Below are 21,300 nucleotides of genomic sequence, written 5' to 3'. Positions count from 1 at the left end.
AATGGGCAATGGGGCCAATACACAGAAAAAGTGAAATTTTGAGAACTATCACAAAATTGATTAAAAAAACCATTTAACAAGAAAAACTAGATTCAAATTCCCGCTCCGCAAATTTATCAATGGAGCACGCTTGCGAATTTGTTTTTTATTTGTTTTTTTAGATGGAAAAACTGAATTTCGTCGAAATTTAGTTGAAGTTTCAGAGTTTTCAGCGTAAAAACTGCTTTAAAAATTAAAAAAAAATAAAACAACCGAAAATTCTGTATTTCTTGCTGGTTTGCTCACTTTTAGCGATAACCGCGGGGAAAATTGATAAATTTTGAGAGAGGAGTGACAGTTTTTGCTGGTGTAAAAATGTGCCAAAATAAACGAATTTCGTTTAATTTTACCTATGGCGGTTGAAAATATCGATAAAACTGGGCATTTTTATCTAAAATCCAGCTGGAAAACTAGCTTTGCCAATTTTTCGTGTCGGAAAAAATTTTAATTTCCTACCGCTACGACATATAAATTTTTGGAAAAATCGAAAATTTTGTCTAATTTTTAAAAATTATCAAGTTTTTTCGAAATTTTGAACTTCGAGGTCTGAATTAAAAAAAAGAAGCCTCCATAAAAAATTTCGGGAAATTTAAGAGTAGTCTCATTACAAAATTCGTTTATTTGAGCGCATTTTGAGTCTAAAAAAGCAAAATCCTTTAATTTTTCATGCGCATGACCTACGCAGTTCGCGCATAAATTATATTTTATTCCCTACAAAAAACACGAACAATGTTCCAAATCGCTTAATAAATTCAGTGAAAAAGTTGAAAAAAAGAGACAAAAAACTCTCGCTCTCACACGAGGTATAAACGTCAACGTTTTGTTGTCTTCTCTCACTCTGCCCAGCCACAGAGAGAGTTAGTTGATCGAGAGAAAAAAGACAATCTCTCACCCGATGAGCGCCGTTTGTGAGCGGCGCGAGCAGAGTTCGTGTGCATTCCGGAGTGCACAGTGATGCAGACACTGAGAAGACGTCGAGAGACGCAGACACGTCGTGCGCACTCGCGCACGCATTTGCACACGGAAAGGCCGGAGAGTGTGGGAGACCGAGAGAGAGAGAGAGAGAAGTAAAGGAATAATATACGCACACAGGCCATCACAGGCCACTGGAGACGACGGAGACGTGAAGAAAATGAAGAGGAGGGGCAGTTTATGGGGGTGGAAGTAAATACGGGGAGAAAAAGTGAGAATTTGCACAACTTTCAGATGAATAGAAAAAGCTTAATTAAAACGCAAACTTCTGAAACTTTTACCTAAAGGCGCAGAGGCTTAGTGGGATGGGTCTCGCCGCGAAAGCAAAGTTTATAGTAGCACTGATATCTAAAAAATGGAAGAAATTACACAAAAAATTAGCCGAGAAATAATTGATTGAAAATTAGAGAAATGACTTAAAATTATTTTTAAAAAGGCTTTTTATACGGAACAAAAGTCTTCTCGAAAATACGGTACCGGGTCTCGACACGACAAAAGTTTGTTAAATACGAAAAGGCGTGCACCTTTAAAGAGTACTGTAACTCCAAAGTTTTGTTGTTGTTGCGGAATTTTCATCGATTTTTTATAGTTTTGGACCGAAATTTATTTTTTTTAAAATATTTTTTTCTGGAAAAAAATAAGGAAACATTTTTGCTGATAAATATGAATTTTTCCGGTAATTTGAGAGAAAAACAGTTTTCGCTATTTTATAAAAAATGAATATTAGCTAAAATTCCACTTCTCCTCGCGGAGTACACGCTGCGCACCTGGTGCTGATCTACAAAAAATGCGGAAATTTTTTGTCCAAAAAAATGTAACGTCAGCACGTTCTTAACCATACGAAATCAGTTGAGAACTCTGCGTCTCTCTTCTCTCGCATTTCTTGTAGATCTACGTAGATCAAGCCGAAATGAGGCACTCTGACAACATGTGGCTGCGTAAATCGACACAGGGCGGCACATTCGCTACGTGGCCTAGAAAATCGCCAACACGGCCGCGATGCATCAAACTTGGCCGAGAAAAGTTAAAACTTCGGCCACGACCTCAAAACTGGGGAAGAGTTTTCTAATAAAAACCCGCGAAAACTGGTAAAAATCGATAAAGCAAAAAAAAAAAAACAAATGATCCAAATCAATTGATGAGTGTCTCTGTGTGAGTGAGTGGTGTGAGTGATTCCCGATTCAAATAAAAAAGATGATATTATCGGAGGTGGTCTTTTCACTGACAAAACATGTGCGTTACCACAAGAAAATACTGTAGAAACAAGACGAGACGCAGACGAAAAATATATATTATTATTATTTTCAACAATTTGTTCGACTAGTTTCTGTCCAACAGAAAAATGTATAAATGCTGAGCCTACTGGAATTATAGAAAGGATTTGAGAAGGAAGAGAGATTTGAGATTAGATTAATGTTGGCCGTGGAAAAGCGGGAGGATTATTTTCTGATGCTCGGCGAGCAAAGTGTTGAGCTATAGCTTGGATTAGATTTTTTCATTTAAAATTACAAAAATTCTAAGTTATAGTGAACTCGGCCACCTCATGTTACTACGTGGCCGTGAAAAAAAGAAAACTCGGCCACCCTCATACATTGAAATCTTGGCTCGGGTAGATTTACGGCGCGTTGCGTGTCGCGTCGCGGCTCGGTTTTAGTTGTAAAACTCAATGTATTTGTCCGTGTAAAGTACACGACTTTCCCACGCGTTCTCCGACAGGCGATTGTCAATGGAGCGCGAAAAATTAAATGAGGAAGGACAGAACAATGAGGAAGGCTAGAGATACCCCTTTCAAGACAATTCTCGTCAAGTTTCAGAAACATGTACCGCGGAAAATCAAAGATAAATCACTGGCCGATTTTTTATTTTTATAGGCCACGGGTGGAATGTCTATTTAAAGGCATATAACATATTATTGTACAAAAAAAGAAGCGTCATGGTTACCATAGTTTTTGGCTCCTTTTGCCAAGCTCTAGAAAGCCGCAATTTCAGCCCACATAATCATTGGTTGGAGAGGGAGAAACGAGCAAAATGCCATGTACAAACTCGAAGGAGAACGAAAAAAATCGATCGAAAAAAGACCGTAAATGTCGAGAAAAGGCATGTTTGTTTTATATTGAATGCAATTGCTTTTATGGAGACACACATATGATTCAACTTTTCGAACGGAAATTATATTGAGGAGGGAATTGAACTTACGGTCTCCGTTTATTTTTTCAATTTTTAATTTTTTGGGATTTTCCGACAGATGAAAATGAAAATGGACATTTTAGAAAGAAAGTGATCAAAATTCTATTTGACCGGAAATTTCCAATTCCAGCAACTCGCCGATTTGCCGGAAATTTTCTTTTCGGCAAACTTCGATTTACCGCTTGCCGGATATCAATTTGCTAATTTTCTGAAATTATTCTGAAATTTCTAAAAAAAAAAGTAAAAAATATAATGTGCAAAAAAGTGGAAAAACCACAATTTGCCAAAAATTTTTGGCAATTGCCGTTTTTCCGGCAAATTCGGCAATCGGTCATTTGCTGGTTTGCCGAAAATTACCAATTTCGACAATTTGCCGATTAGCCGGAAATTTCCTATTCCGACAGTTTGCGGATTTGCCGGAATTTTCCAATTCCGACAGTTTGCGGATTTGCCAGATTTTACCAATTCCGGCAATTTGCTGATTTGCCGATTTGCCGGAACTTTTTAACTCCGGCAAGTTATCGATTTGCCGATTTTCCGGAAATTATCAATTCCGGCAAGTTGCTGATTTGCCGGAAGTTGTCGATTTGCCGATTTGCCGGAAAATTGCAATTCCGGTAATTTGCTGACTTGCCGGAAATTTCAATTCCGGCAAGGTGCCGGTTTGCCGGAAACTTCAATTTGCCGCTTTGCTGATTTTTCGGAAATTTTTAATTCCGGCAGTTTGCAGATTTGACGGAAATTTTCAATTCCGGCAGTTTGCAGATTTGCCGGAAAATTGCAATTCCGCTAATTCGCTGGTTTGCCGAAAATTACCAATTCCGACAATTTGCCGATTTGCCGGATTTTACCAATGTCGGCAATTTGCTGATTTGCCGATTTTCCGGAAATTTTCAATTCCGGCAGTTTGCAGATTTTCCGGAAATTTTCAATTCCGGCAGTTTGCAAATTTGCCGGAAAATTGCAATTCCAGAAAGTTACCGATTTGACGGAACATTTCAATCCGGCAAGTTGCCGATTTGCCGGAAAATTGCAATTCCAGAAAGTTGCCTATTTGCCGGAAATTTCAATTCCGGCAGTTTGCAGTTTTGCCGGAAATTTCAATTCCGGCAGTTTGCAGATTTGCCGGAAAATTGCATTTCCGGCAATTTGCTGATTTGCCGAAAAAATCGTCTGGCACCCCTGGGGGCACCCCTTGCACGCCTCGATAAACAAAAAAACGACTTCTAAAAATGGAAAATTTTCTAAAGAGGCAAAACATGTTCCACTGTCTGCGTCTCCGCACGATACCAGTGTTACTCTTATTTAACTGAAACCCGCCAATTATTACACTGGAGCCCGAATGTGCCGACACATGCACAAGCAAGCACAAAACAACGAGAATTGATGATTTCGCCTCATTTTCTAGTTTTCTCTAACTCTCCGTCTTAATGAAAAGAGACAGAGATGATAGGAAAAGAGAAAAAAGAAAACAAAATTCAAAAATAGAAAAAGGTAAGCAGCGGCACATGTTCAGTACATTTTTGACTGATGGTTGTTCGCAGTGTACTTCAGTCTGGGGAGAATAATCACGTTCTTTTTTTTTGTGAAGGGGGAAAACCATGTGATTTCCGAAAAAAAATTCACATTTGAACTGAAATTCTGAAAACATGAAAGACTTGTTGATAAATATATAATATAATGGAAAAAAAAATGATTGAGTAGATCAAAAATCGAGATTGGCATTGTTATTTTAGAACGGGATTTGTTTAAATTTAGATTTTAAGAAAGTTGAAAAAATAGAAAAAGTTGAGCCAAGTATAACTTAAAAACTAGTAAGTTTATCAAAAAACCTTCATCTAACCAAATATTCCCCATAATTTTACCTACAATTTTGTAGTTCACAAAATTCTGCGAACTTTCCTCTGAAGCAAGTTGAAGCGGCCGACATCTCGTGAGTCCCAAGTTGACACCTAACCCGCGAGGATGTCGGCCGCTCTAACTTTTCGCAGAGTAAAGTTGATAACAAATTTTCAACAGGGAAAATGTAGCCAAGGCTATGGGCAATATTTGTTTTGTGAAAAAATTTTAATAAATTTATTTGTTTTTGAGATATTCTAGTTTGAAAAAATGTGAGTTAAAAAATCCCTTTTTTCACCGTTATGCCAAGTTTTTTTTTGAAAATTTACATAAAAATATAAAAAAGTACTTGCACTTTTAAAAATATTTGTACATTCAATTGAAAGTTTTGAGAAGTTCCCAAAAAAACTGGCTCAAAGTCGCTTGCGTACCGATATTTGAGTCAGTTTTTATGAAAATTCTCAAAATTTTCATTTAAAAGTAAAGGTATTTTCGGAAAGTACAAGTATTTCTCTATATTATACTATAACAATTTCAAAAAAAAACGGTAAGAAGGGGTGTTTTAAATGATTAGCGAGAAGCTGAAATACGCAATAAAAACTTTCAAAAAGAAGAAACAAAACAAAAACTGCCCTCCTCTAATCCGTTGTCTCCCGAAAACAGAACAAAAAAGAAGCTCAATTCATTTTCAGAAGCCGTTAGAGCCCATCACCACTCTCACACTCTTTCTGATAATCTGTGATAGAAAAAAAGTGTGGCCAGAGATAGTACTAAAAACTCGGAGAAATCAGTGAGAAAAAGTTCATTGAAAACGACGAGAGAAAGCGACGAGCTTCTCCCCCCGTTGTGCTTCTCCCAATCCTCCTCGTTGCCGCCACCACAAACATGCGGTTGACCAAAGAGCGCGCCACAGAAGCTCTCTGCGTCTCTCCATCACTGACACTATCTTCGTTTGTTGTGCTCGGCGCCAGTGCTCTTTTCCTGCATGTTGTGTGTGTGAGTGTTTGGCTGCTTTTGGAGCAGCAAAAACTCTGGAAGAGATGTAGGAGGAAATAGAAAAGCAGCCACGACGACATATTTCACCTTTTTGATAGCTTTTTGGGAAAGGGCGGAAGAGTGCTCTGGGATGAATAAAAGTTTGGAAAGACGAATGAAAGGCCAAAGATTTGTTTGCAAGGAAAAATCACTCAACATTTTGCAGAAAAAGCTTCTGAATAAAGAATCCTAAACAAAACTCTATTGGCCTTTAGGCGTCTGTGCCTGCCGCATCTCTACCCAAAAACGTACCTACCTCATGCCTACTTGCTCTATTACTAACTGGCTGCTGACCTATGTGCCTACCTTGTTTCTGTTATCCTACATGTTTGCACTGTGCCACCCTATATTGCGCCTGTGCCGACCTGCTTGCCTTTCGCCTACCAATCTGCCAATCCTATGCCTGCCTGCCTACATGCCTGTTTCGTACTACCTACCTAATGTCGACCTACCTCATGTCTACCTACCACACGTCTACCTTATTTCTTCCTAATATCTGGCTACGTGCCTATCTCACGCCTGACAACCTATGTGCCTACTCCAAGCGCATCTGCCTACTTTATGCCTTCTTATGTGCCTACCTCATTCACGTCTACGTGCCTGTCTCATTCCCGTCTACGTGCCTACATCATGCCTTCCAACATGCCTACCTCATGCCTACCTCATGCTTACTTGCCAGTTTTTTTTTTTAGTTTTCAAGAGATCTTCGATATAAAAAAACCAAAAAATTCATAATAAAATATGTTTTCAGACAGACACACAGGTGATTTTCAAAAAAATTAATTTCCTATGAATCTGAAATTTGTGATTTACGGGTTTTTGCATTTGTTAGAATTCACTTCAACATTTGATCTAGAAAATTCTCCAAATCACGAATTCCAAAAAAGTGACGACTCCGGAAGTGCACGGGAATCCTGGGGAAACTTGATACGGTTGCCCTTCTTTTTTTGGAAACCGGAAATGTCCAAAAAACAAAGCAATGTAGAGCTTGTCTGGTAGGCAGACCTACCTGCCTATTTTCTACCTCTAGCCTTTTCAACTGTCTATATCATGCCTGTCGACCTGCCTACTTTAGGCCTTATGCCGAATTTCTTATTTTTGATTAGTTCAAATATAAAAATTTGAAATTTAAATTAGTTGAAAAGCTTCAATATACAAATTTACATATACAAGTTCCAAAATTAGAAAAAAACATGAAGTTAAAGTTTCCTGAGCACCAATGTGTGTTGCGTCAACCCGAATGTTCCCTTATAGTGAAGCCGTGCTGAATTAAAGTCAAAAGCCTCTTCACTGTCCCCAGAATACGTGTCCAACCACTCAAACCCGTAGAACATCATCGCGAGACGAATCGAACCGTATATCCGATGAGCGTTATACTGGATCGCGTCGGTTCCGAGTGGCAAGCCGAGGAATAGGAGACCTGAAAAATGAGGAAAAGGGTATTGGAGATGTTATCGGCTAATAGGTGGCCGGTTAATGGAAGGACTAAGCTGCTGAAAAAAATGTTTGAAACAATAAAAATTCAGAATTTTAGACGGACATAGCTTGGTTTTTTTAGAAAAAAAAACGATGTTAATCTGGAAAATTGTTTTAATAAAAATGCAATTTTCTTTAAAACTATCATTTTTTTTAACGTTTCGTCATAAGAAATTCGATTTTTTTTGTTGAAAATCTGAGGAAATTAGCACAATTTTAGAAAAAAAAGCAGAAGTTTGGGTACACATTTGCAACATTTTTTTTAAAGCTTTTCTAGTTTAAAAATCTTAGAATCTGGCAGTTTTTGATGTAAAATATGAACAAGTCGACGAATTTAGCGATTTTCAATAAGTTTGAGTGCTGGAAATTGAATTTTTTGTAATTTTTCATATAAAAAATGTGAAAAATTTGAAGTTTTTGATGTGAAAAATCAGAAAATTTAGTGATTTTTAATAATTTTTTGACTTTTTAGTTAAACCATTTCTAGTTTTCAATGTTAAATAATTTTTAAAAAAAGTGAAATTAACAATTTTCATCCAAAAAATCGGCTTTAAAATTATCAAACCTTACAAAAAAAATGCCAATAAAAATTGAAAATTATTTAAAAATTCATAGAAATTGAAAGATTTTTTTTACATTTTTCATTCAAAAAATGCTTAAAAATTAGGGAAGAGGTGCACGTTCCAACTTCACGCCTGCCTGCCTACCGCCTGTTTCTTTGCCTGGCGTAGGCACATAGGCCGTCACGGCAAGCCACACTAACCTCCTTGTTTCAGCATGCATTTAATTTTAAGCATTTCTCTCAAGTCACCAATCGGATCAATCGGGTCGCCATATCTTCCCAATCCAGAATGTTCGATTGATGAAAAAGAAGCTGCAAAGTCGAGTTTTCCAGCGTACCTGAAACATGACATTTTACTTTTTTCTAATCATACACGTGGGGTCAGAAAGTCCCATTTCGCTTTGATCTTCAAAAAATGCGGGAGGTGAGACGCAGACATCTCATCTGATTTCGCATGGTTAAAAGCGTTCTGACGTCACAATTTTTCTGGGAGAAAATTCCCGCATTTTTTGTAGATCAAAGCGCAATGAGAAAGCCTGACCCCACGCGATCATAAAACTATCAACTAACTCTTGCCAATTTTTTGCAAACTCCACCGGCAGAATCGAGGAGAGTCTGTCTTGAAACTCTTCCTGAATTTCCAGTTTGTTATATTCCACTGTCAGAATTTTTCTAGCTCCTGAATTTTGATATTTTTCAGGTTTTTTCGAAGCTCGTTTCTCACCATTTTTCAGTGCCATAACCTCCACCCAAGGTTGCATACTTCCCACCACAAAACCACTGAGCCCATCCAAGCGGTGACCTTTCATGGCATGGTACATAGAGACTGAAATAATAAGGTTTTGTCTTCAAGGCGGCCTACGCCTACCTGACTCTCCAGGGTACGCGAGTTGACCAATCTCGTCTTTCGTCCAACCCATCAGCTTTGAAATTTTGTTCCAGTTTCTCGGCTTGTCACCTCCAACTGCGTTTTTGTCATTGAAGTAGAACTGGAAGAATTGTTCTATTTGACATTAGCACTAGAGCGGACTTGCTCCGTTTAGGAAACATCCTGCGGCGGACGTTTTGCGGGTCGCACTTCACTAATAGTAAAGATTGCGGGAAAATGTCGTGACCGACGTTTCCCGGGTCAGAAAATGCAAAATTTCACTCACCGGCTCAACATTTGCATATCCATTGAGCAAGAAGTCCTCTGCCTGTCTCTCAGGAATCTCCTTCGGTGGAATGTCTGGCTGAGGTTCTTCCGAAATTCTGAGCCACTCAGAGAACACCTCATCGCAAGTTGGCTCATTGAGCATTCGAAGTGTCGGAACTGGAAGTGTTGGGCGTTTGATTTCATAGCCGAATTGCTTGTAAACCTAAAATTTATAAAGTTTTTATAGGTAGCTTTCAAGTTTTGCACTCACTTTCTCATTAAGCTCACTCAACGGAACATACCCTTTGAAAGTTTTCACACTGTACTCATTCAGATCCTCTTCGGCAAGTGCTGCTCGATTTCTCGGGTAGTACATTGGATTTTCAGTTCTATCTTGGTATCTCTCGATTCCACTTGTCTTGAATCTAAAAAAAACAGTTATTGGTGCATTTTGGCATAGAATCGAGCTTATTTTGTGCATTTTGGTTCATTATTTTCAGTTCTTTTACAGAATTCGATTCATTTTCAGGTCAAATGAGCGGCGAAAAAGTGTTCCAAATCGAAAAAAAGATGCAGAAGTAGAGATTTCAAATAAACTTTCTTTTCGAACTTCGGTTTCTACCTTGTTTTTGCACTTGCACTTTTGTTTTTACCTTGTTTTTGTGTTTTTGCGAAAGAAAAACTCACACTGCGAATGAAAAAATCAATAAAATAATTATAGCGAATATTGGAATTAGCCGAACCGTGGAAGGTGTCAACCTCACAGTGGAGCTCATTCTGACCATTTATTCTGAAATTCTGAAATAGAATTATTTGAAAATGGCTTATTAGAAGCTAAAATTGAAAAATTTCAACGAAAAATCAGAATCCACGAAGTTGCAAATGCGGAAAAATCCACGGATATCTGCAAGATCTGCCACCTGTGAGAGAACCGTTTCATATTTCCAATGCCCGTCCCCCTTCGGAAGGAAGCTTCCCCCCCCCCACACAAAGATCAAAATCGCTCGCACATCATCCAATAAAATCTGATTTTTTTAGAATACACTTGGTATTTCAAACAACATACACAAAAATCTTATACAGTGATGGTCGAAAAGATATTCCCTTTTAGTTTTTTGACAATAATTTTTTTTCAAAGTCATTCGTTTGAGTCACTTGCCATATGACACTTAAGTTTTTGTTGCCAAAAATACATTTACATGGAACTGATCCAGTTACCAAGGGAATAGTGTCCGAATTCAGTTAACAGCTGATCTCCTTTGGGATTATACTAAGCGGTACACTATAAATTTCCTATAGATAACAAGGCCTCCGCGTCTGTATTCAATTTCTAATACAACATTCATTCAAAACATGACGCGCATCCTCGAACCAACATTTCAAGAGTTTTGCGCAATCGTTTCCTCACTTACTAATTCTGTATTAATTTTCTTAATTCTCACTAAATCTCCGCCTCAATTAGGATCCTATAAGTGGCTTATGTTGTGCACGTGTTTCTTCGAGCTAGCTTATGCATCGTTGGATATTTTTGTAGAGCCAGTAGGTTTCAGAGAATTTTGCAAAATTATAGCGGGTTTCAGAAAATTCGAACATTTCAATCGTCTCTATTCCTGGTTCAAGATTTGAGGAAGTCCAGGATTGGCCACGATACCACGTTGCTTTTTCTGTGTTAGTAAAAGGGTTTGAATTTTTTTTTGTTCTTTTGGAAGCGCATCGAACTTAAAGTAGTTCCGAATAGAAAGGCAAAGGACTATAAAAAGTTTGACCGAATCCCGGCCAACAATTGCTCAAGGTCTAGGCAAAAGTCTGACTAAAGTCTGCACGAGGTATTTTCAAAGTCTAAACCGTCCACTGTCCAAGTTCAAGCCAAACTATGAACAACGGACGTTCGAGGTCTGACTAAGGTCTCAAAAAGGTCTGACCAGAGTTGGGCTGAAGTCTGGCCTAATTCTGATCAACGACTGCCCAAAGGCTCTAGCTTCTTGCCAAACTTTGGTCCAAACTTTCTTGTTTCGTTTCAAACTTGATTAGAAGTTTGACAGGAGTTGGGTAAAACTTGGGTCAAACTTTGATGTTCCCCGAATCCAAGTTTTGCCAAAGTCTTGCCCAACTTTTACACAAGCTTAGCCAATTTCTGATCCATGTTAATATTTTTCGGGTCAAACTTGGGCAAGAAGCTAGAGCCAAATGCCGAGTAGGTCTGATATGGCCAAACTCAGACTAAGCTTTGTCACTGCTTGTATGCTGGACTAACAGAAAATATTACAGTTTTTTTTAAACCTTTTTAATCCAATTTTTCAGTGGCATACAACTCATGCTATGGGTCTTCCATGTCAATTTTTGCTTGTCATTTCATTTATCGATATGGTGCCATAAACGCGTAAGCTCCACGACGGTTATAAAATTGCTCAGTTATTATTTCAGAGAATTTAAGCAGAAACACTTATTTGGCGTGAAGCAGACCCTCCTTTACATCGCTCCAATATTCACTGGATTTGTTTGGGCCATTCTGTGTTGGTCCACTTTGGGAGAATCTTCATCGAAATCTGACTTTTTAAGGTGAAAACATTTGAATTTTTGGCCATCAGTTAAAAAAAAAAATTTTGCTACAGACCTCATTTCCAACAAGTATTTAATATGACAATCAAAGAATGTGTTTATGTTGCTTTTCATTTTTGGCCCACTGATGACCAAGGTGAACCTCATCTTGATTTTATGTCATTTGCGTGTGTTGTAATGATGCTTCTTATTCTTGTGAGTTTATTTTTAAAAGCGGAGTAGCGCCAATGGGGAAAGTGCCAAAAACCACTCCTATGGCCCCAAAATGACCGAATATCATAATAAAACTTTTCAAAAATCCTTTGAAAATGTTTTATTTACTGTCAAAAAGTGACAATTACTCAGTTTTTGCAACTCATAATTTTTGAAGTCGATCAAAAAAAAAAAAATTTCCTACATTTTTTATACTGTAATTTTATTTTAATTATTTGTATTAAAACATTGTAGGGGTCGGAAAATGCGAAATTGTTTTGGATTTCCTCAAAAACTCATCCGGAAATTATGAAAAATCTAAAATTTTTAAGAGTATTTTATCATGATATTCGGTCGTTTTGGGCCATTATAATTGTATTTAGACAAAGTCCCCACTGGCGTTACTCCACCTTTAATAATGAATTATGTTACTAAATTTCCTTTAGGGTACTTCATTTGGAAATGTTCTATATTTTGGGGTGAAATGCTATCAATACATATCAAATCAACTCGGAAGCCTATCATTACAGTCAAATGCTACAAAAACTCTTCAAGCCCAAATATTCTACTCTCTAATTATCCAATCTGCAATTCCATGCTTCTTAATGTACATGCCTGCTACAATAATGTCCATGATTCCTTTGCTTAATCTCGGTTATGATTTCAATTTCCCTCTTCTTCAATCACCATTGCGATCTACCCGGCGATTGATCCACTTCCAACGATTTTTATAGTAAAAAGCTATAGAAGAGAACTAGTAGGGTTATTTCATTTTCGTAAGAGGAACCATATAGCAACTACTAGCTCGTAAAATTAACATTTACCTATTTAAAATTACGCCAAAAAATTATATTTACAAAAATCCAGTGTCAATAAACATTTCAGGATGTGAGAATTTTACATTAAAAATGTTGAAAACGGCGGCCAGCTCTCCGCGTGGGCGGTTACTCCAAATGTCATTCTGAAAAATACTAAGTTAAAAAGATTTCTGTATGAATTTCACCAACCTGAATAGCATTATTAATTTTCATAATTTTGCTCAATCTTCCCGAATACCTTTGCATTCCAAGTTCCTTCACATAATGCTCATGCAAATCATTTGACAAGACTTCTTGAAATTTTTCACAAATCTTCAAAATATCTCCTTGAAGCCGTTTTCCTGCATACGAAAAAGTGAGTTGTGCCAGCATAAAGTTGAATTCCACATCTGATACTTCAAGCTCTTGTAGCTCCTGTACTTGTGGTTGTAGGTCCAACGCAGCCATTGAGTTTAGGAAACTGAACTAGCTTAGTGATATATGAGGGAACAAGGGGATAGGGCAACATCGGGCAAATTGAACGCCTTTTGTGACCCGGGTTGCCCGCTAAACCTTACTAAAATAGATCTTTTGCAGGGTAATTGCTAAGTTTCCAAAAATCGACTTTGGTTTTGTCAAAATCTAGAATAAATCCATTGCTCATCGCCCATGTCTGCTGTGAGCAAACTTTCAATTTACGAGCTCTTGCCGTTGTGATCAACTTGTCAAGTCTTGAAAAAACGTGCCAAAATGATAGAAGTAGCTTGATCTGGAATTTTGAACTTTTGAATAAAACCTGTACGTTAAAATAGAAGTTTTTGAATAGGCCCAAAAAAAGTAAGAAGATGTAAAGCACTTTTAACTAAAAAGAGAGCAGTCTAAAATTGATTTTCCGTCAATTTCAATAATTTTAAAAGATTGTTTTTTTTTCGATAAGATGAAAAATTCCAAAAAGATTCTAGAATGCTTAGCAATCCCTAAAAACCTTTGAATTTAAAAGTTATTTAAAAATCCGTTGAAACAAATTTTTGTATCAGTTTTACGAAGCTTATAAAGTGGGGAAAAATGAGCTTAAGAATTCCAATTTTTTAGCTTTAAAAATCGAAAAACTGGCCATTAGATCTCTTGGAATCTTTTTAAATTCTTCAAAGTACGTCAACCATTTCGCGGTTCTCAAGAAATAAAACTCCCAGAAATACGACATTTCTCCGTGACTCAACGGCTCAAACGATCGTCGATTCCAGTCCATCGTGAAATTCGAAGCTGCCGCCAACTTTTTGAGCTGCGTCGAGCCAATATACGGATTTTCCGGACCTTTTTCAAATATTTCTCCAGCTTTTTCTATCAAGACATTGAGATCCACAAAAGTTTTCCGATAAGATTCCTGGGGAACACAGAAGATCACAAAACTCGGGCGGCCCACAACATTTGCAAATGAACGAGGGATTTTTGGAACTATCGTGGATTTGATAAGGTCTCTATTGTGCTGGAAATCTGAAAATTGGAGAAAAATCTCATTTTGAGAAGTTTTATTTGAAGAAAAATAAAATTTTACGTTCAATTGTCATTCCTGCAGCAAAGCACCGTTTCAGCCGACACGGCTTACAGAAACGATTACCACAATTTTCGGAGGAGCATTTCAGCCGTAAATACTTGGTTCCGGCTCTTCTTCTGGAATTAAAGACTCTACTACATTTTGGAACATTTTTGGTCAGAATATGCTCACCTGAAAAAAACCGCACATGCTCTGCAACACCGAACTCCAAAATGATTGCCACGTGTGTTTTTAGCACCACAAATCAAACAATTTGTCATTTCTTTTTAATCTAGGGTGTAAAAATCAATGCAAAAAACACCCAGAATTCAAAAAGTCTTTTGTCTGTACTTTAGAGATAAGATAAAAACTTAGAGACGCAGCAACAACCGGTAACATGTACACGGCATGTGACAGTTTTGCACACTGATTTAGTGATGCAAAATTTGATAAAATTTGATAGGGTTCAGAGATGTGGTACACTCAAAATAAAAACAACTGCGTGGCGTATACTGCAGAAAACCTAATATTTAGGCCCCGCCTTTATCTCATCCACTCCCGAAGAAAAGGCAAAAAATTGGACCCCAACCAATATCTGGCCGCCAACATCTCACGGGTTCCGCGCGCCGCTGCGTTTAACTCGCTGTGGGCGTGGCGAGCTGTCTCCGTCCGCTGCGAGTAAAACATAGCGGCGCGCGGAACCCGTGAGATGACGGCGGCCTGATATTGGTTGGGGTCAAAAATGTTGCCTTTTCTTCGTGAGTGGATGAGAAAAAGGCGGGGCCTAAATATTAGGTTTTCTGCAGTACAAGCCACGCATTTTTGAGTGTAGATTTGAATGCGATTCATTCCTCAAGAAAAGCTTGGCACGCAAGTAGGCAGGCAAGGTCGTACGCCCGAAGCCTGATCAATCCATCCAAAAGTCTCGCTCCCGGGTGGGCTCGAACCACCAACCTTTCGGTTAACAGCCGAACGCGCTGCCTATTGCGCCACGGAAGCACGGTTTTTCGCGGTCAAAATGTGGTTTTAAAAAACTAGATAAAAACGGACAGAAAAGTAGAAATAGATAAAATTTTGAAGTGACATGAAACTACCATGAAACGTGCTTCCGTGGCGCAATAGGCAGCGCGTTCGGCTGTTAACCGAAAGGTTGGTGGTTCGAGCCCACCCGGGAGCGAAAATTTTGCACTAGTGAACATTGTCTGAAAATATAATTAATTAAAAGAGCAGTTAGAAAAATTGAATGATAACAACTTTTATTCATGATTAACTTAACAAGTAATACGTTAAACAAAAATCCATTTTCATAAGCTAGCAATTTTTGTATCATCCGAAAACAAATTGTCAGCCGCAAACAGTTTCGACCCGTTTTCCGTTGGAACTTCGTTATTCTCAAGTGCAACGTCTTCCTGAAAACAAAAAGTAAAAATAATCGAGCTTAGAGGAACATACCTGTGGTAAAACATGATAAAGAAATTTCGACCCGATAAGGTTTAAAAGGATATCAAATATGGGAGCAGTAATCAGAACAGATAAAATAGCAGCTTTCATCACAAGTTCAGCATCTGGAAGTTTGTCTGGAAACGGGGTCGCCATTACCACCAGAGTAGGCGCCAGGTCAGCCTAAATCAGGTAATTGTTATAAGACTCATATTTTGAATGGAACATACTAACCTGAAAAGTGGCCCTGGGCAGCAAGCTCAGAGCGATTACAGCCTTTTCCTTAACATTGAAATGTGAAAAATGGGTGGTCAACATGACCAAAAGTGCCCTGACAATCAATCCAATACATATCACAGATATGCATAATAAGACTATTTTCCATGATAGCTGAAAGTTGACACATCAATTATTCCTCGAAATTCACTACTTACAGTGGAAAAATCGAATTTCAGCCCAAGACATATGAAGAGCAACGGAAGAGCAAAAGAATCCCAAACATACTTATAGGTGGAAACAACACAGTCTAGCTTATCCTTATTGTCAGTTTTCCATTTCATTGCACACATTGAGCTGGTTATCAGAGCTGCCAAGAATCCGGCGCAAGAATATTTAACAAGATATGTCCCGATCATGAGACCGATACAACTTGTACCAAGAAGAGTTATTCTCGCAAACTGGGTATGTGTGGTGTCTGGTCTAGGGAACCTCCAAAGAAGAAGCCCGATGATGATTCCACCAATGCAACCAAGTAGGATACTTCCAGCGTTCATCAATATTGTCGTGGCGATTGGAGCTGAAATATGTGATGTAAGGGTAGAATGTTTGGTTACAGCTTCCTGTCACATTTTTTTCAAATTCCTGGAGAGAGGTGTCCGAAAGTTGATAATTTGCGACATGATGCTGACAGCGTTCGTAAGAATGTTGGCAAGGAGCGAAAGAAAAAGAGGAGTGCGCCAGACAGCTGACAGTATGCGGGAGAAAATTGAGAACGTGAAAGAAAAATCGCGCCGACGTTTTAACACCTTTTAAGAATTTCGGTGAAAAATCTTACCGTCAGTAAAAATAATTGATGACAGCACCATGAAGACAATAACGCAGAACAAATTGTCCACACAACAAACTGCTAGAACATTTTCAGGAATTCTCTTCGATGAGCCGAGACCTCTTTCCTTAAAGCTTATCATTGCTGGAACGGTGACCGCCGGTGAAACTATCACGAGAATTAATCTGGAATTGAAAAAAATGCTGAAACTGGAAAAGTGAAACTACTCGACATTTGGCTTTAGCTTCTTGCCCAAGTTTGGCCCAAGAAATTTTAATTTGGATTAGAAGTTAAACTTGTGCAAAAGTTAGGCATGACTTTGGCGAAAATTAAATTCAGGCTGCACCAAAGCTTAACCCAAGTTTCCCCCAACTCTTGGCCAAACTTGGGCGAGATTTGAGAGCCAAATGCCGAGATAAGGAACTTACGCGCAGAACACGGCCATAACAAATGAGATGTCTAGAATAAGGAAAGAAGCTATAGTAATTGCAATAATTTCTCCAATTGCTGTTACTAAACCAATGGTGACTGGGGTGACCTGGAAATTAAAATTATCGGGTAAGCGACCAATCAGCGAAAAGGGAACGTCTCCACCCTTCCGATGATTGGTCAGCCACTCACCGCGTTCTCATATAAAAATTTGACATCCGTGGCAAGTCCCCACCGTATAACAATCATCGCTAGTGCAACCTTCCGTATCATGGTCTCAGTAAACGGGGGTATAATAAAGAAATCCTTGAGAACATCGACATTTCTGATAACAATTCCAAGTGCTAAGCATCCTGAAATTTTTCGTTCTAAGTCTTAAAAAAACTAGCAGTTATACCGAAAAGTGGAGGAAGCCTCAATGCATTCGATGATTTTGCGGCGAAAAGACCTCCGAAAAGTAGAAGGAAAATTATGAATGTAGATTTTACGGTTTTGTTTTCAGAAGGGGCACCCGGTGGGATCGCATGGAGAGGGGTTACTGAAAGTTTATTTTTTTAGGTGCATGTATGACGTAGGCCTTGTAGGCATTGTAGGCCTTGTAGGCTACCAGTACCTACAATTGGAGGTTTAACTTACAGAAGTCGTGGCCCAGTAATGAAATTATAGCGATATATAATGATGCGAATATTAAAACGGTTGTGGTTATCAGATTTATCTGAAATTTACAAAATTGAGTTCAAAACATTTTACAAAAAAAAATTACCTCAGGATGATTGAAAAACCTAGCAACATAGTTCATAATTAGAAGGTGTTAAGCTGAAAGAAATTGAAAAGAGAAATAGAGGAAACAAGAAGAACAGAGCAAGAAGTAGCGAGAGTTGCGAGAAAAACAGAAAAATAATATCCGAGAGATGAAAAGTGCGACAGAGAATTAGAGAAAAATGGGAGGAAAAGCATCGAAACAAAGATTCGAAAGTGCAGCTGGCCAAAACTCAATGACAATTTAGGTGCCTTTCTCAAAATTTTCTGACATTTTCGTAATAAAAGTGGCTATTAAACTAGATGCTGTACAGCATTTTGCACCAGCTACTAGACTGTAGCGATAACCCCCGGCTGCTCCATCTTTTGTTTGCGGCCCGATAACATCATAAAATTGTTGTGATATGATTTCAATTAGAACGTATGTTAAACGTTTTACCGTCTTATAAAGCACATATTCCAAATACACACCACCAAAACATTTCGCTCCCGGGTGGGCTCGAACCACCAACCTTTCGGTTAACAGCCGAACGCGCTGCCTATTGCGCCACGGAAGCACGTTTCATGGTAGTTTCATGTCACTTCAAAATTTTATCTATTTCTACTTTTCTGTCCGTTTTTATCTAGTTTTTTAAAACCACATTTTGACCGCGAAAAACCGTGCTTCCGTGGCGCAATAGGCAGCGCGTTCGGCTGTTAACCGAAAGGTTGGTGGTTCGAGCCCACCCGGGAGCGAAATCTTTTGCTGAACGTCTGAGCTTCTAGCAACAAATCAATAAATTATTTTATTTCAATAAACTCTTTTAAAAGGAAACAAGGGAAAAAGATCAAAAGCTAGAGCTAGGCTGCGATTTCCTGTTATGAACCACGCTGATGACTGACTTTGCCTTGTTTTGTAGAGAAGGACCACGAGAGAATATCTGTTTCACAGTTTTTCTGTATTGCGAAGACATTGAAAAGCAGATCAAAAAATGGGAAAGCGTCAGTACAACATAGACCATGTTGAGTAGTTGGATGATACTTGAAGCAGCGCTTCTGAAACAAATTCAGTTATAACTTAACAAGAAAAGATTAGAAACGCACCCTTGACTATAAATTCCTGAAGCCGCTTCAATACAAAAACAAATTCCAATAGGGAATTCTATAATAACAAAAGAAACAGTCATGTAAATCACAAAGCGTGTTGCGACTTCTTTTCTGAAAGTTTGTCATTTATAATCTCTGTTACCAAGGAGTTTTATATATTTATACTTTTTCCCCACAGCCCCATCCTTTCTTGCTTCTTCTCTTGCTCTTACTGCCTTTTTCAGCTCTTTAGTCAAAATAATGGTTAGCGTCGGAAACAATATGCACGGTAAGAACTTCGCCAAAACTCCTACAACCAACAAGTTAATAGTACGGAAAAGTCCATTGGCAGCTTTGTAAAATTCTCGTTCTTGAAGGACAAAATTCGGAACCCTAAATCCTGCAGGGTACTGAGCGCAGGTTGCCGGAGGTGTCCAGAAAGTTCCATTATTAACAACTTCATATCGGAAGTAGTAGAATATTGAGAAAAACGTGCTGACGCCAAGTACGATGAAGTTGATTTTCCAACCAAACGCCGGCTGGGAGATGTGATTATAACTGGAAACAAAGAACAACCCCTGAGATGTCGGCTGCTAGATCAACTCACTTCTGATTCATTACATTTCTGACTGCAACGGTTCTCACTCCAGCAAGCATCAAGCCCAGCCACGTTGAACATCGCCGAAAATCGTCGCGCAGTGTGTACAAAAACCAGTCAAGACTTGTCTCGAGTAGACTTTGAGGCTCTGTGCTGAAAAGTTTGAAGTTACAACTGTAGTTTGTAGTTTGTAACGTCATCTACTTCAATTGATAAAATGTGGAATTACTGTAGTGATACTGTACTGTTAATGTAAGGGGTACTGTAGGGGTGCAGTGGGAGGGGAGGGTATAGTAGAAATTTTGCAGTGGTGCTGCAGGGGAGTACTGTAGGCGTAGTGTAGTGATACTGTCGAGATAGTGTAGGGTTACTGTAATAATATGGGTACAGTAGGGGTAGTGTAAGAGTACTGTGGGGATATTGAAGTGATACTGTAGGTGTAATTTGGGACTACTGTAGTAGTACTATACGATTACAATGACGTTTTTAGTATTTCAATGAACAAATGTAATTTTTACCATTCATCACTTCCAAATATCCATACTCTCGCTTTCTTCTTGATAGCAATTAAGGGGAAGAAAATATCAGCTAATGCTATACCCAATAAAATAGAATTCATTGAAGATATTCTCATCCTCGGCCGAGATAAAATGAAAATGTGAAAGCAATTAATCATCAGCTCGATTGTAGCAAATATGTACTCATATGCACCTACAGTAGCCACCAAGTTGCTGAAAAAAAATTACTTCTGAAATGAACTAATTTTTTTCCTTAATCTCACCTAAAAAATAACTGCAAACTTGCTGGTTCTGACATCTTTGACGTATGAAATCTGAAAATAAAACTTTTAGAAATTTGAAGAAAACAAAATAAAATTGGATCAAAACTTGATTAGAAAAAAAAAGAAAAACAACATTGAAAATTATATTTTTGCAGATTATTAATAAGCTTGGCACATTTGAAAATTTGTCAGATTTTATTTAATTTGTTGTGTTTTTAAAATTTAATCAAGTTGAGATTTTTCAGCAATATTTTGTTAATCGGTTAAAAGACCAAGGGACAAAATGTGACTTAAATTTTAACGTAATTTTCATCGGTTGAGATGTTTTGTAACTTTTATCAATTTTTTAAAAAATAACATGAAACATCAAAATCACAAAATTTCTGCCGAATATCATAGTAAAACACTTCTAAAATTATTCACATTTTTTCCAAAGTTTCAGTTAACGTTTTTGGTAAATTGCCAAAATTCTCAAAAGAAAGGTCATTGCCATAAAATAATCAGCGTGTAATAAAATTTAAAACTCGTTAAAAAAAGTTGTCTTCCAAAAATTCCAAAAATTATGATAAAGTAAATCACTTTTTTTGAGTTGAAAACAATTTTTAGTATTTTTTGTAACTTATTTAAAATCAAAAAATGACATAGACAAGAATGTTCTTCAGAACTTCTGAGGTCACACCACACCACTGGCTACGACAAAGATCTCAAATGTATGATTCAAATGTCTTATATACCACCATACTCATGATTTTTGTTTTACTTTGTCCCTGATTTCAAATGCTTTCGATGTTATCTTTCCCACACTTTTGATTTCGATTCCGTATTTGAAAAGTTTCAATCAGACATGAAGAATATG

At 37.9% G+C, this 21,300-nt stretch overlaps 5 protein-coding genes and 6 non-coding genes across 11 annotated transcripts; 5 read left to right on the top strand and 6 right to left on the bottom strand.

The window, feature by feature from the left end:
- Positions 1 to 7,189: 7,189 nt before the first annotated feature.
- Positions 7,190 to 10,047, bottom strand: W08G11.1 (DUF268 domain-containing protein). The gene is made up of 8 exons (NM_074731.5): positions 9,933 to 10,047; positions 9,517 to 9,670; positions 9,265 to 9,468; positions 8,979 to 9,099; positions 8,835 to 8,936; positions 8,681 to 8,789; positions 8,312 to 8,448; positions 7,190 to 7,492 (listed from the first exon to the last, which is right to left on the bottom strand). Exons 1-8 carry the CDS (start codon positions 10,028 to 10,030, stop codon positions 7,272 to 7,274), a joined length of 1,146 nt encoding a protein of 381 aa, NP_507132.3. The 5' UTR covers positions 10,031 to 10,047; the 3' UTR covers positions 7,190 to 7,271.
- A 551-nt stretch (positions 10,048 to 10,598) lies between these two features.
- W08G11.5 (Seven TM Receptor) lies at positions 10,599 to 12,730 on the top strand (the record flags this gene model as incomplete). Its single annotated transcript, NM_001029036.2, has 6 exons — positions 10,599 to 10,784; positions 10,826 to 10,913; positions 11,547 to 11,625; positions 11,670 to 11,804; positions 11,858 to 11,999; positions 12,443 to 12,730. 6 exons carry the CDS (start codon positions 10,599 to 10,601, stop codon positions 12,728 to 12,730), a joined length of 918 nt encoding a protein of 305 aa, NP_001024207.2.
- nhr-193 (Nuclear Hormone Receptor family) lies at positions 12,704 to 14,797 on the bottom strand. Its single transcript, NM_074730.3, has 6 exons — positions 14,520 to 14,797; positions 14,349 to 14,464; positions 13,908 to 14,287; positions 13,372 to 13,562; positions 13,004 to 13,274; positions 12,704 to 12,957 (listed from the first exon to the last, which is right to left on the bottom strand). The coding sequence occupies exons 1-6, from the start codon at positions 14,606 to 14,608 to the stop codon at positions 12,850 to 12,852; spliced, it is 1,155 nt and encodes a 384-aa protein (NP_507131.1). The 5' UTR covers positions 14,609 to 14,797; the 3' UTR covers positions 12,704 to 12,849.
- Positions 14,798 to 15,245: 448 nt separating this feature from the next.
- F57G8.13 lies at positions 15,246 to 15,333 on the top strand. Its single transcript, NR_070076.1, has one exon. It is a non-coding gene; the product is annotated as an Unclassified non-coding RNA F57G8.13 (non-coding RNA).
- On the bottom strand, positions 15,254 to 15,326 carry F57G8.t2. The gene has a single exon. It is a non-coding gene; the product is annotated as a tRNA-Asn (tRNA).
- Positions 15,334 to 15,431: 98 nt separating the features above from the next.
- F57G8.t3 lies at positions 15,432 to 15,504 on the top strand. The gene has a single exon. It is a non-coding gene; the product is annotated as a tRNA-Asn (tRNA).
- A 64-nt stretch (positions 15,505 to 15,568) lies between these two features.
- Positions 15,569 to 18,063, bottom strand: slc-9B.2 (Cation/H+ exchanger transmembrane domain-containing protein). Its single transcript, NM_074729.6, has 10 exons — positions 18,005 to 18,063; positions 17,878 to 17,956; positions 17,639 to 17,779; positions 17,434 to 17,594; positions 17,241 to 17,350; positions 16,822 to 16,997; positions 16,202 to 16,563; positions 16,002 to 16,157; positions 15,780 to 15,950; positions 15,569 to 15,736 (listed from the first exon to the last, which is right to left on the bottom strand). Exons 1-10 carry the CDS (start codon positions 18,038 to 18,040, stop codon positions 15,632 to 15,634), a joined length of 1,497 nt encoding a protein of 498 aa, NP_507130.2. The 5' UTR covers positions 18,041 to 18,063; the 3' UTR covers positions 15,569 to 15,631.
- A 410-nt stretch (positions 18,064 to 18,473) lies between these two features.
- F57G8.12 lies at positions 18,474 to 18,560 on the top strand. The gene has a single exon (NR_070075.1). It is a non-coding gene; the product is annotated as an Unclassified non-coding RNA F57G8.12 (non-coding RNA).
- Positions 18,485 to 18,557, bottom strand: F57G8.t1. Its single transcript has one exon. It is a non-coding gene; the product is annotated as a tRNA-Asn (tRNA).
- A 102-nt stretch (positions 18,561 to 18,662) lies between the features above and the next one.
- F57G8.t4 lies at positions 18,663 to 18,735 on the top strand. Its single transcript has one exon. It is a non-coding gene; the product is annotated as a tRNA-Asn (tRNA).
- Positions 18,736 to 18,827: 92 nt separating this feature from the next.
- Positions 18,828 to 20,479, bottom strand: srw-87 (G-protein coupled receptors family 1 profile domain-containing protein; the record flags this gene model as incomplete). Its single annotated transcript, NM_074728.1, has 6 exons — positions 18,828 to 19,035; positions 19,084 to 19,197; positions 19,252 to 19,623; positions 19,673 to 19,816; positions 20,182 to 20,394; positions 20,445 to 20,479. The coding sequence occupies 6 exons, from the start codon at positions 20,477 to 20,479 to the stop codon at positions 18,828 to 18,830; spliced, it is 1,086 nt and encodes a 361-aa protein (NP_507129.1).
- Between the last annotated feature and the right edge of the window lie 821 nt (positions 20,480 to 21,300).

The sequence above is a fragment of the Caenorhabditis elegans genome, chromosome V, assembly GCF_000002985.6.
Source record: "Caenorhabditis elegans chromosome V".
In the NCBI taxonomy this organism is placed as follows: domain Eukaryota; kingdom Metazoa; phylum Nematoda; class Chromadorea; order Rhabditida; family Rhabditidae; genus Caenorhabditis; species Caenorhabditis elegans.
Note: the sequence above shows the minus strand (reverse complement) of the source record. Positions and strands in the feature narration are given on the sequence as shown.